This window comes from Azolla caroliniana, unplaced genomic scaffold (assembly GCF_043228905.1).
Source record: "Azolla caroliniana isolate FFs.n. ecotype wild unplaced genomic scaffold, voAzoCaro1.0.p SCAF_4, whole genome shotgun sequence".
Classification (NCBI taxonomy): Eukaryota; Viridiplantae; Streptophyta; class Polypodiopsida; order Salviniales; family Salviniaceae; genus Azolla; species Azolla caroliniana.
The window spans coordinates 23,269,271-23,282,530 of record NW_028230439.1 but is presented as its reverse complement, the minus strand read 5'-3'; the positions used below and the strand labels follow the sequence as shown (position 1 = coordinate 23,282,530).

Below are 13,260 nucleotides of genomic sequence, written 5' to 3'. Positions count from 1 at the left end.
TGCCTGTGACACGAAACTACACAACAGTCTCCAAAGGCATCCCTTTGTTGAGTTATATCTACGCTGAATGTATCATACATGCATACACACACACACACATATATATATATCATGCAAAGATGTTGGTAAATGTGTTCTCTAATCTGAATTTGCATGTAGCTGCACTAGTTTTACTGTTTATTCTTTGATTTTGATATTTAGTGCCTAAAAGTCTCTGTAATTGCCAGAGTGGTTTGAGATCTCTCATTTTGAAGCAAAGAAATATCACACAGCAAGCACATGTGCAAAGAATGAGTATCCGAATGTCTAGAAATGTATATAGTAGGTTGCGTAGAATATGTATCTATTTGAGGAAGTACCCTAGCATCATTGTGCCATGTAGTTTGGATGATTTTCCCAATGCCATCTCTGTATAAATAGTGAATGAGAAATAAGTACGGATCATTATAAATGTTCGACAAACCATGGGTCTTCAAACTATCAAGTTCTCCATCACTTTGGAGCCATCTTCAACTTGGAGATTTTCCTTTTGCACACATTTTCCAATACCTCTTTTGTGTACATCTTCTCAAGCATGAGTAAACGTAATTGCCAAATTGTGCTATCACTTGGCCCTCTCAACAATTCCAAATGCTACCACCATTATCTAGACAATAAGTATGGTCCGCTAGAAATGCTGGACAAACCTTGGGTCTTCAAACTATCAAGTTCTTCATCACTTTGGAGCCATCTTTAACTTGCATATTTCCCTTCTCCACACATTTTCCACTATCTCTTTTGTGTACATTTTCTCAAGCCTTAGTAAACGTAATAGTTAATTATGCCGTCACTCACTCTCACCAAATCCAAATCCTATGACCATTAGTCTAGATAATTCACATATTTTGCAACACACAATTTGATCTTGAATTGCGTTTGGTGAAGAGAAAACCTACAAGTCAAACATTTCCGAGCTGTACAAAAGATGACAAGTTAGTGTACATTTGCAAAACCAGCATAATACCCACAAGAGAGTCAGCTTAGATGTACTGAACCCACGATTGCAATAATGTTTTTTTTTTGAGTTGCAACTTCCATAACCAATTTCTTTACACTTGTGATCTATTAGGAAACGGGTCCCTCCGAATGGGAAGAGAAGAGCCGAGTTGATGAGAAACTCAGCCGAGGCCAAAACCGAAACCGAAACTGTGTAGAAAGCCAACTCGGAAGAGTATACTTGTAAATAGTCTAAATATGCCCTTATGGGCTACACTTGTAAATAACCCAAAAGGTGTACCTAGTATCAATACTTAGGGCAATCATAATATTATTATGAGTTATTGTTAAAAGTCACTAAGAAGGTTGTTGCCTCTGTAACTGCATAACAATAAGTAAGTGAGAGAGAGTGTGTGTAACTGTGTAGCCGTCTGTTGATGAAGTAGAATCTCGAGGTCGTTGCCTCGTAGCTTCTAGTTGTACTCCTTTTAGCATAGTGATTCTGTTTCTCGGGGTTTGTGGACCCCTATGATTTTCCCATTTCGGGTTTCCACGTTAAGATCGTGTGTTTCTGTCTCTTGTGCTATTTTTGTTTTCGTACTCTATCTGAGTGCCTTCTACTTTACGTTCCCTGCAACCGAATATCTGAACGATAAGCCGGTTGTGGCCGGTCACGATTCTCGACATGATCTACCAATTTTTTTGACTAACTATGCCAAGAGCCTAAAAATTATGCAATCACTTGCTAGTAAACTTTTGGCGTTCCAAATCAATTATTTACACCAAAAAATAAACCACCCAAAACTTTAACGATGGATTATTTGTAATGTTTATGTATAAGTAAACCACCCAAAACTAGCCCATTGATGGGAATGATCACTGATGAAAATGATTTAGAAGAAAACCAATCAAAGATCATTTTCTTTACCAAAATTTAATGCTCAATGAGTTTAAAATGTGTGTTCCACCTCACATATAGTGCAAGTTGGAGCCAAGGGTTTTCTATTGAGTAGCTAAGAATAAGCAAGCCCACATCACCAGCAACCTAAAGGTACAAACCAAATTTGAAAGTCTTGGCTATAATTTACATCCTGATTGATTCAAGAAGACAAATTAGATTCAAATGCAGAATGCAAGTAACTAGTGTGTGCCAATAGGTGGAGAACCACTCTTATATTTTCCTAACATTCAATGTAATATTCAATGGTAGGATCATGGCACAAAATAATACTAATAGATGCTTAATAACTACTAATGATGGTGTTGTGGTTTTGGTAAAGCACAATTAGAATACGTGTATTAATTCCCCATTAATTTTCCATCTGAAAGAACACTTCTTTTCTTTATATAGGATAATATCTATCATTACATGAACATAATCCATCCTTGAAAGTATGGATGCAATCAATATCTCGTACAATGATTTCTCGGGCTTCAACCTTCGAAATAATTTTAATACCTTGATGACAATCATCACAAATCCTTAGATTCTTTCCTACCCGTATTGGTTTCCCTGGGGAAGTATTAAGAAGACCAAACACCACAGCTAGCTTCTCTGAATGCCTACAAAAGAGACCCTTTTCTGAATTGCTCGAAACCACTTCCAATGCAAGCCTCTTTGTTTCAAAGTTCAATGCTTCAAGCTTTGCATGTATAGAATCTGTTTGAGGGTGGCTCTTGTCTTGAGCAGTAAAATAATGCAAAGTTTCATCAACTTCAATGAAAGCTTTTCCTGGCACTTTCCATACATCCTCACCTCTTCTCAATTGTTCCAACTCATTCGCCTCTTCATACATTCCTAAACTTGCATATATTCTTGACATTAGCACATAAGCAGCAGCATGACCCTTGTCCAGAGTGATTACATTGTTAAAGCATCGCCTTGATATCTCTATGTTCTTCTGTAATCTGCATACACCTAATAGAGATATCCAACCAACGAGATTCGCTTGAAATGGAATTGTTTCAAGAAGATCTTCTGCTTCCTCTAACATCCCTTTACAAGCAAGAAGATCAACTATACAATCGTAGTGTTGAAGAGTTGGAAGTATATCATATTTCTCTTTCATTTCCTTAAAGAAGGAGAAACCGTCATTAACAAGACCCTTATGACTACATGCGGAGAGAAGAATCAGATATGAAATATCATCAGGCTTGATGCCAGATTGCTGCATCTCATCAAATAGCTGAGAAGCCCTATCATAATCATTTTGGTCAGCATAACCGGAGATCAGAGCAGTCCAAGTCACGACATCTCGCTTCTCCAATCCATCAAATAGATCTTGAGCATCTTTTAAGCTTCCACACTTGGCATACATGTCTACAAGTGTATTAGCAACTGATATATCTGATGACACCAGCCCAGCATCATTTATCATATCATGTATCTTTCTCCCTTTTTCTAAAGCTATGGTAGAGGAACATGCTTTCAAAAGATAGATGTAGGCAACTTTATCTGGTTCTATGTTTTCTTGCTTCATTTGGAGGAAAAGCTGAAGAGCCTCTTGACCATGGCCATGCTGGGTATAGCCTCCAATCATGGCATTCCATGTCACAAAACTTCTTTGTTCTGATTTATCAAACATCATACGAGCATCATCAAGCTTTCCACACTTACCATACATGTCAATGAGCGTGTTTTTGATTGATAAGTGTACATCAAAACCCTTCTCTGCAATAACAGAGTGAAAACGTCTGCCCTCCTCTAAGGCTAGTAGGTCAGAGCAAGCTCTCAAAGCAGACATATATGAAATTCGATCAGGATCTATGCCTTTTACTTGCATTTCCTCAAGAGTACTAAGAACTTCCTCACTACTATTGTGTTCCAGGTATGCTGTTATGATGGTATTCCATAATATCACATTTTTTCTTGGAAATTTAGCAAAAACTGCAATTGCATCTTGAAGATTTCCACACTTGCTATACATATTAATGATACAACTACCAATACATGGCTCATGTTCAAGACCATGAGTGATAATATCAGCATGAACTTGGTTTCCAGTCTCTAAGCATCCCATGGCAGAACATGCTGTTACCAAACCCAAGAAAGTTACAATGTCAGGCGAAATGCCTTCTTGTTGCATAAGCTGGAAAAGGCAAAGAGTCTCTTCAAGAAGATATTCTTTTTTAGAATATGCAGTGATCATGGAATTCCATGTTATGATATCATGTGTCTGCATTCTCTCAAACAAAATGCATGCATTCTCAAATGCATTATACCTGTTATACTTATAAATAAGGGTGTTGCAAAGATGCAGTTCGGGTTCCTGCCCATTTTCTATCATCCTTGCGTGGAGTTCTTCTAAAGATGCTAAGTTTGTGCATGCTTTTAGAAGGTGCAAAAATGTGATATCATTCGGAGTATATCCTTCTCTCTGCATATCTTTGAACATTGTAAATGCCTTCTCAATCTCATCACTATGACAATAAGCACCAATCATTGTGTTCCAAGACATGAAACTTTTAACCTGAAGTTTATCAAACACTCTCCTTGCATTTTGAGTGTCTTTGCACTTGCAATACATGTCTATAAGAGCATTGCTCACGAAGACATTCAAGTCATAACCACTTTCAACTGTATGGTTGTGTATTAACTTGCCTACTTCACAGTCTTTTAAGATGCAACATGCTTTTATAGCATTAATATAAATATCCAAATCTGGTTCAATATTAGACTCCCTCATCTTATTGTACATTTCAAGTGCCTTCACATTCTGCCCATATTTGACGAATGAAGAAATCACGACACTCCATGAAGATGCATTTTCCTCATTCAATTTGTTGAAGATTTCATTAACTTCAGAAAAACTTCCAAGGGAGGAGAACATTTCTATCATCTGATTTGCAATAGTGATGTCCGATAACAAACCATTTTTTATAATAAGGTTATGTAATTGCTTACCCCAACCCAGGTTTCCTTCTTTTTTGCATCTCTTTGCAAGAGAAAATACTGCATCATTTGGAACAGCTTTTCCTTCAGTAAACAGTTCCTCAAGTTCTTCAAATTTCTTGTAAATTGATCCATCTTCATGCACCTCACTGAAAGCCTCAACAGTGCCAAAATAGTGATCATTCTCTTGCACCTGTGAGATCAAGATCAAACAAAACATTGCACCAACAAACATGATCCAAAGACATTCTTAGGTCCTAACAAATGATTTCCTACTATATTCCACATTTGCAAACCATAACCTGTATATTGTCTATAAAATCTACAATATATAATAGCTTAAAATGATGCAATCATAACAAGACATTAGATGCAAAGCACAATGTGATGCATATCGTTTATTTGCAAATGGTTTGACAAATCAAGCTTTAGAAATTCATTAGAGAAAGAGAAGAAAATGAGTGGAGAATTATTTTTAGCAAAAACTATAAATAGTGTAGATTGGCAAACCTGATGGTGCTTGTATTTGATGGTATATCATTGTCAACCAAGCATGCTAATTTCACTCTAAGAAATATATGAGAGCAATGCTTTTGTGGGTCTCCGAATCTTGCAAGAATTAAAGCATTATCAATTAGTGTCCCATCTGTTCTCAAAGTATATACAGCATTCAAGTCTTTGAATCTTCCCTGCAATATGCAGAGTTACAAAAAGAACAGAGTTAAAAATTACAATGGAATATGAAAAACTATGTTCTGTTATATATTATCTACTCTTTGTCTAGCAAATACAACTCCCTGTACAATGTTCTGCACATAAATATATCAGAAAACATACACCGAGCTATGGTGATAACAAACCCCATCCGCTTACAGAAATAAATTGATCTACCGGGGGTAAGAAATTTGATGCATCCTCTTAATTTGGGCATCTTTACATACATAATAAACAAATACAAACATACATATATAATAAATAAATACAAACATACATATATAATAAATAAATACAAACATACATATATAATAAATAAATACAAACATACATATATAATAAATAAATACAAACATACATATATTTGATTCGCGTCAGGTTTCATATGTAAATATTGGGAAGCCTGTACTTATGCATAGTATGTGCACACATTACATACGCATACATACATAAGCGCATTCATAAACAATGTGCATACACACACACACGAGTACATGCATACAACCATATATCACTGGATTTCTTTTCCGTGAGTTTAAAGCTATCCAAATTAAAATGGCATAAGAAAGTGGAGCCGAAACAAACGAGAGAGTAAATAAATTACTTTACCCTGTCTAAACCAGTAAGAGAGGCACAGGAAAGCATACCTAAACAAGGGAGGAGGAAAAGGGAGGAACAATATACCTGATGCCCAAAGCAATGAAGAGGTTTGTGGGGATAACAAAAACCTGCAGCTGCTGCAGAAGAGTGAGGAGCCATGGCCATGGCTCAGAAACAGAGGAAGCAGAAGCAAAAGGAAACTAAGCCTTCCTCAAATTGTGGGCATTATCCATTTAAATGAGAAATGATAAGTTATATATAATCCCCACAATGCCCCTCCAAATTTTAAAATTCCCGAAATACCCCTCTTTCCCTTGACCATTGGGAGGGAAAGAGAAAACTCCATTGGAAGAGTATGTATATTCAGAACGGTCAAAGGAACATTATCATACAAACATAATACACCCACACATTTATGCTTCAAGTACACCTTAGACATATATACACTCATTTGTTGCATGTCTAGGGTTTAACCGACAATTTGGTTCAGGGAAAGAGAACTTGAAGAGACGATATCTCAATAGACATAGACATAGACGTACACGTAGACGTACACCTATGCTACATGTACACATACGCATACACTACACATATGCATATCGTATATGCATACCATAGGAATACGCACACATATGCTTATCGTATACACATACACATACGCATACATGATACACATACATGATACACATACACTTACACATATTCTAGCACATTGTGAATTAATCAAACCAAACCAAACCTTAGTACACAAGGATGGGCAAACTACATCACATATTCCCTCATGCATAGAGTATGCACTGAGCAGTGCGTTAGAAGGAAGAACTTCACTTCACAACTATCTTCTCTCGCGACTCTTCACCGACAAAACCATCTTCCATGGTTTAGAACCTTAGTGGTCATGTTGACCTTTCACGCTACATGTATCTTGTTTAGAACATGGCATAAGCCAAGATTGGACGGTTTCCTTGTCTCGATCTTTAGATATTGTTGATCATTGTGCTAACACTATATGTATCTCCAAACCACCATTGAAAATCATTAATAAAGCCATCCTATATAAACATTGCAAACCATCCTACTGTTGTCACTGTTAACAAGGTTTCAACCAACCCAAGTCAAGCAACATTAATTGGAGATTTAGTAGGTGCATTTGAATCACAAGGCATACCTAATTAAGAAATCCTCAAAACTGCTATGGAGTTCCATTGAATTTCACATGGAGATTAATATTTTGTTCTTTTGGAGAGGTTGGAGATGCTTTTGAAACATGTCATTGTGGAGATAACAACGCTCCTTCTAGTTTGTAAACTTTTTGAGATAACTCTAATTTGTGTTGTTGCTTCTAATCCTTCTAGTTGTATGTCCTCGAGAAACCATTGATTCCCTTGAATCTTAGCCTCTCATTGATTGAATATTAACTCTTTACTCTAACGTTTACTATGTCACTTTGCTTTTCCAATTAGCTGATTTTTTTCACCCTAGTAGCTAACCACCTGGATGATACCATTGTATGCGATGTCAATGGCGTCTCATTATAGGGCTTTAGTACTAATGGATTCTCCCTACAAGGAATTGGGATAGTTCCTTAGCATTCTTTGAACCTGAGGCATTGAGAATGGTTGTTACTTTGCATGATTTTAGAATGATGATGTCATCCTTGATGATGAGTGTGGGTTTATATCGTTTGAGTCCGAATTAAGCCCGTCAACACTTTCCCCCCTGTGATCTAGTTTGTCACCAAAGCCTAGGTGTTTGATTCCCAAAACTTGTGAACACAAGAATGAGCTTGAGCTTGCTTCCTCATTTTATAGCTTCTAGGAGTTGTATTTTTGGATAAATACAACATTCTCTCCTTTTACATGCACCACTACTTTCTCTTTTGACTATGCACGTGTCCTTGTCGTTGTCATTGCATGGGCACCCAATTGTAGCAGAATGTATGTCGAAATATTTCTATTTACCACATGCTTCTTTGTCTTGACTCTTCACTTATGTATAGTTTTCAAGAGCTCTCTTGTTAGATTTGCATCCACCACATGATTCCTTGTCAATTCTTATGCATTGTAGTTCATCTCTTTATGACTTACGAGAGCTCCCTTATTAGGTTTGTATCTACCTCACACTCACTTTTCCTTCTATCATCTTTAAAGGTTTTTTAACGTTGGACATTGTCGTACCAATGGCTAGCTCTTAGTATTGGCACTATACTTTATAGTATGAAAAATGGGTTCTTGTTTAATGATCTTCATGGAGAGCTAGAATTATGCATGTATAATAGCTTCTTTTTCTTATTTCCACTTCTGTTTCAGATGATCACTTTAATGAGAATCTTGACTTATTTTAAACTCAACTTTACATGCATTTCTCCCTTTGCACATACCACATCATGGCAACGGTTTCAAGTGGTACTCGATGTTGACCTCTTCCTAAAATCAAATTCTTTCAATGAGGATGTCAATAAAGCCAATTATAGATCTATCATTCATTTAAATCCTAGTAAAGATAAAAAGTGAGAAGGCAAGACCGATTCATATTAACCTATCCCAAAGCCGCATGAGATGCCTCATGTCAATTGCAATTGCTCTTAAAGATAACTAGGGAAAAAATAAATATATCTATTTTAGATGTTTCACCTCACCTCAATATCAAATTCTTATTTTTCAAACAAATTTTGTCGAATAATTATATGAATATCTTTAACCTTATATGTTACCTCGTAGCAATTAATTAACCTCATCAATGTATGCCTATGCATCAGTATCATAAGGCTTATTTCGCTATAGAAAATGCAAGGATCTTAGACTAATCACACAACAATATCACTTAGAAGACTTACGGAAATATCAGTAGATTAGGGAAAACTAACGTTGATTACAAAGATGTAGAATGCTTTATCTAACCAATTTCTAGAGGTAAGTGGAAACCCAACAATCACTTTATTATGTTCACACTATTATAACTATATTCACACCTAACATCTACTTAACTAGGTTCATACTATTCTAAGTATGTTCACACCCAACAATTACTTAACTAGGTTCACATGATTATAACTATGTTCACACCAAAGCTTTCATAGGATACACATTAAGTGTAACATTCACTTCACTAATGTTTATGGTTGACATCAAGATTTTAATAATGAAAAATGACTCTCAAGCTTTTAGTGACCTCAAAAAGAGCAACCTTTACGTACACATACTTAGACTTTCACTAAAGTCTCAACAACCTTCATGTTCATGTGCACATACCTTCGTGTTCATGTTAGCGACAATATTGCCTGATGCAGAGGCGTGGGTAATGGCCGGAGATTTCAACATGGCTGAGCATCTGGGAGATAGGAAAGGGGGGACCCAAAGACCGCTTCATGGTGCGGAGTTGGACTCATGGGCTTTCCTAATTGGGAAAATTGGGGTGAAGGATACATGGGGCTCTTCCCTTAGGAGATGACCACATTCGCTACACTTCTCCTGAGCTGTAGTGAATGCTAGGGGTGGTAGTCTTGCGCGACTAGACCGTATATACATCAACTTGTCCCTCGAAGAGCTAGGGGGCTCCTTCGCTATCTTGGCAGGTCTTACCTTCTCAGATCACTAGCCGATGAGATTAGACCTTAACCCACCCTGCGGTAGCAAGCGGAGTCTCATTGTGAAAATCCCCACAAAGATCATGAAGAATGCAAAGGTGAAAGCAGGGTTGCAGAGCATATGGCGGGAGACCATTGTAAATGAATCGGCCAGTGAGGATTTGCAGAAGAAACTGGCCCTCTCCTCCTTTTTACAATAGGAAACCAAGCTGGCCCTCCAGCATGCTAGAGCCATTGAAACAAAATTACGGAAGTCCGTTGCGGCCGCACAACGATTGCTACAAGCAAACCCTAGCTGCAATTGGTCTAGAGCTAAGCTGGAGGAAGCAAAGTTGAAGCTGCGGGAAAGGACGTTGGAGAAGAACCGCATGCTATTTCGAAGGGCCGCATCATGGTGGGCTAGAACAGACGACAAGGTCAACCGTCATTTCTTTCACTCCAGGGCACCAAAGGGTGGTGGTGGACATATACAAGGGATGCGCAAACTAGATGGCTCAATAACGGAGGACAAGGATGAGATTCTGCATATGACAACACAATACTATCGCGACCTGCTCGCACCTATACATCTGCAGCAAAACACGGAGCTGGCTGAGAGAGTGATGGCTTGCATTCACCCCAAGGTCACCCATGAGATGGAAGTTGTACTTGATAGCCCCATTTCTCGATTAGAACTCTCAGAGGCACTTAGGGGTTTGCGGAGAGGAGCATGCCCTGGCCCTAATGGTCTCTCATGAGTTTTTTTTGAGATTCATTGGAAACTGTTATCCCGTCAGTGGAAGTCGGGATTCAGGAGATTTGGTCCTTAGGAGCGATGCCAACTGGCTTGACAGAGGGGATGATCTATCTCATCCCTAAAGCGGTAGGGCGAAGCCTCGAGTTGTGCCAATGGCGTCCAATCACGATCCTTAACACAATATACAAGATACTCACAAAAGTCCTAGCTAGTGTCAAGACTGAGAGAGAGAAAGAGAGAGAAAAAGAGATAGAGAGATAATTGAAAGAGAATTATTATATTGAAGCGTAAAATGGATTACAAAGAGTAGGCTACAAAATGGCGTTGAACCAATTTAGGTTTGGGATGGGTGGTAGATCCCTATTTATAAGTAATAGAGAACTCTCTAGAATATTCTAGGTTATCCTAGAATGTAGAGTAATCTAGAAGATCTCTAGAGTATTCTAGAAGGTTCTAGTGGTATAGAACACTCTAGAATATTCTAGGTCATTCTAGAATGTAGAGTAATATAGAATATTCCTATGATATTAGATTTCATATTCTAGAGACTATACATATAAGAATATTAATACAATGGTTAAGGATTTGACATGTGTACAACAAGGTCGTGGGTTCAAATCCTTTCGAGTCATAACGTGAGTGTCATGATCCTTTCGATGCATGATGTGACTGTTATCATGACACTATCCCCCTTTTTCGACGACACGTCTCACGGGTCGTAGGGTTTGTATTAGGACCTGGTTTACAAGGATATTGGCGATGAAATGCATTGACGAGTTCGGCAGCATTGGAAAGATTTGTGGCAGGTTCCCAAGTTCGATCATTGGGGGTATAGCCTAGCCAATCGACCAAGTAATACAACTTGTTGCGCACGATTTTAGAATCGAGAACGGCAGCAACTTCAAATTCAAGCCCGTCCAAGAACTCGACAGGTGGTGGGGGTGTCGTAAGACGGCCCGGAATTGAACTTGTAGTATAAGGTTCCAAAAGGGATACATGAAACACCGGATGAAGATGCATGTGCGGAGGGAGGTCAAGACGAAATGCAACATCACTTATCTGTTGGGATTTCGGTCCCTCCGGATGGGATGTCCGGAGATGAATGACGGCAAGCCCGGTTGCGGCTACGGAGCCGGATGATGAATACCCCGGCTACGGAGCCGGATGCTGAAGACCCCGGTTACGGAGCCGGATGACGAATGTACCCGGAGAGAGATCCGGATGCGGGGACATATTTGTGAATATGTTTTGCCAAGAGCCCTTGAGGCTATATTTGTAAATAGCCCGAAAGTCATATGTGTATAAATATGACTTAGGGCAAACAGTTTAAATGTTGTTGCTCATTTTCTGTTTTCCACTAAGAGGGAGTGAAGTGAGAGCAGCCGAGAGAGAGAGAGAGAGAGAGAGAGAGAGAGAGAGAGAGAGAGACGAAGAGGTCGTTGCCTCTGTGTATTACCGCCGCCTGTGGCGAAGACAGTGAGCTCAAGGTTGTTGCCTTGTAGCTTCACCAGTGTACATCCCTGTTCATAGTGATAGTTGGAGTTTGAGGACTCCCGTGGTTTTTCCCATTTAGGGTTTTCCACGTAAAATATCCAGTGTACCTTTCTCTCTATTGTCCCCGTGCACTTTGTATTTCCCGTTTTCTGAGAGTTGATCCTATTCCTCGGTTGTGGCCGAGCACTGTTTTTCAACAAAGTGGTATCAGAGCGACGGTAACACAGAAAATGGAAGGCGGCAGCAGCGGGCAGCCGGGGATGATGGTGCTGAATGCGCAGAACTACGCCGACTGGAAGATAAAGATGGAGGATCTGCTCATTGTTCGGGACCTGTATGAACCGATCGACAGGTCGGAAATACCCAAGGGGGTACTTGAGACGGAGTGGAGGCTTCTGAACCGGAAAGCCGTTGCAACCATTCGGCAATACGTCGACGTGAGCGTTCTACAACACGTGGCGAACGACACCAACGCATATGAGATGTGGAGGAAGCTGTCGGGCCTCTACGAGAGGAAGAATGCGTTGAACCGGACCTCCCTGATGAGGAAGATAGTGAACCTCAAGTACCGGGACGGCGAGAGTATGGTGGAACACGTAAGCACGTTCATGGGATTCGTGAACCAGCTTGCGGCGATCAAGTTCCCGTTGGAGGATGCAATGCAAGCCATCATTCTGATGTGTACATTGCCGGAAAGCTGGGAGAACTTGGTGGTGACTCTCAGCACCTCCTGCACCGAAGATAACTTGTCTCTACAAACGGTAAAGACAAGCATTTTGAACGAAGAAGCGCGTCGGAGAGATAAAGAACCGGTTTCCGATCCGAAGATGCTGCTTACCGAATCGGATCGGGGAAGACAATGGAACCGGAGTCCGCAAAGACGGGAGAAGTCGGGGACCCGGTCGCAGTCAAGAGGAAGGCCCACATGCTTCCACTGTGGGAAGCCGGGGCACTTCCGGAAGAATTGTCGGCATTACCGAAAGGACAACGGAGCCGACGACACCGATTCGAAGAAGTCACCGGAGAGAAACGGTGCATACCGGGGAGCCACGGACCGGAGAGGTCCGGATTGGCGAGGGCAGGACCGGAAAGGAACGACGGCACTCGCGGCAAGTGAGGAAGAAATCATGCTCATTACCGAAGAGAGGGAGCTGAACCTTGCCGGTGTAGAGATGACCTGGGTGGTTGATTCCGGAGGGTCGTTCCACCTGACCCCGGAGAAGAAATACTTCTCATCCTACACAACCGGTGAGCACGGCTGTG

The 13,260-nt window shown here is 39.9% G+C and overlaps 1 protein-coding gene across 1 annotated transcript; it reads right to left on the bottom strand.

Annotated features, from left to right (window-relative positions):
* Positions 1-2,285: 2,285 nt before the first annotated feature.
* Positions 2,286-6,417, bottom strand: LOC147865484 (pentatricopeptide repeat-containing protein At3g03580-like). The gene is made up of 3 exons (XM_087318308.1): positions 6,266-6,417; positions 5,378-5,556; positions 2,286-5,016 (listed from the first exon to the last, which is right to left on the bottom strand). Exons 1-3 carry the CDS (start codon positions 6,344-6,346, stop codon positions 2,319-2,321), a joined length of 2,958 nt encoding a protein of 985 aa, XP_087174434.1. The 5' UTR covers positions 6,347-6,417; the 3' UTR covers positions 2,286-2,318.
* Between the last annotated feature and the right edge of the window lie 6,843 nt (positions 6,418-13,260).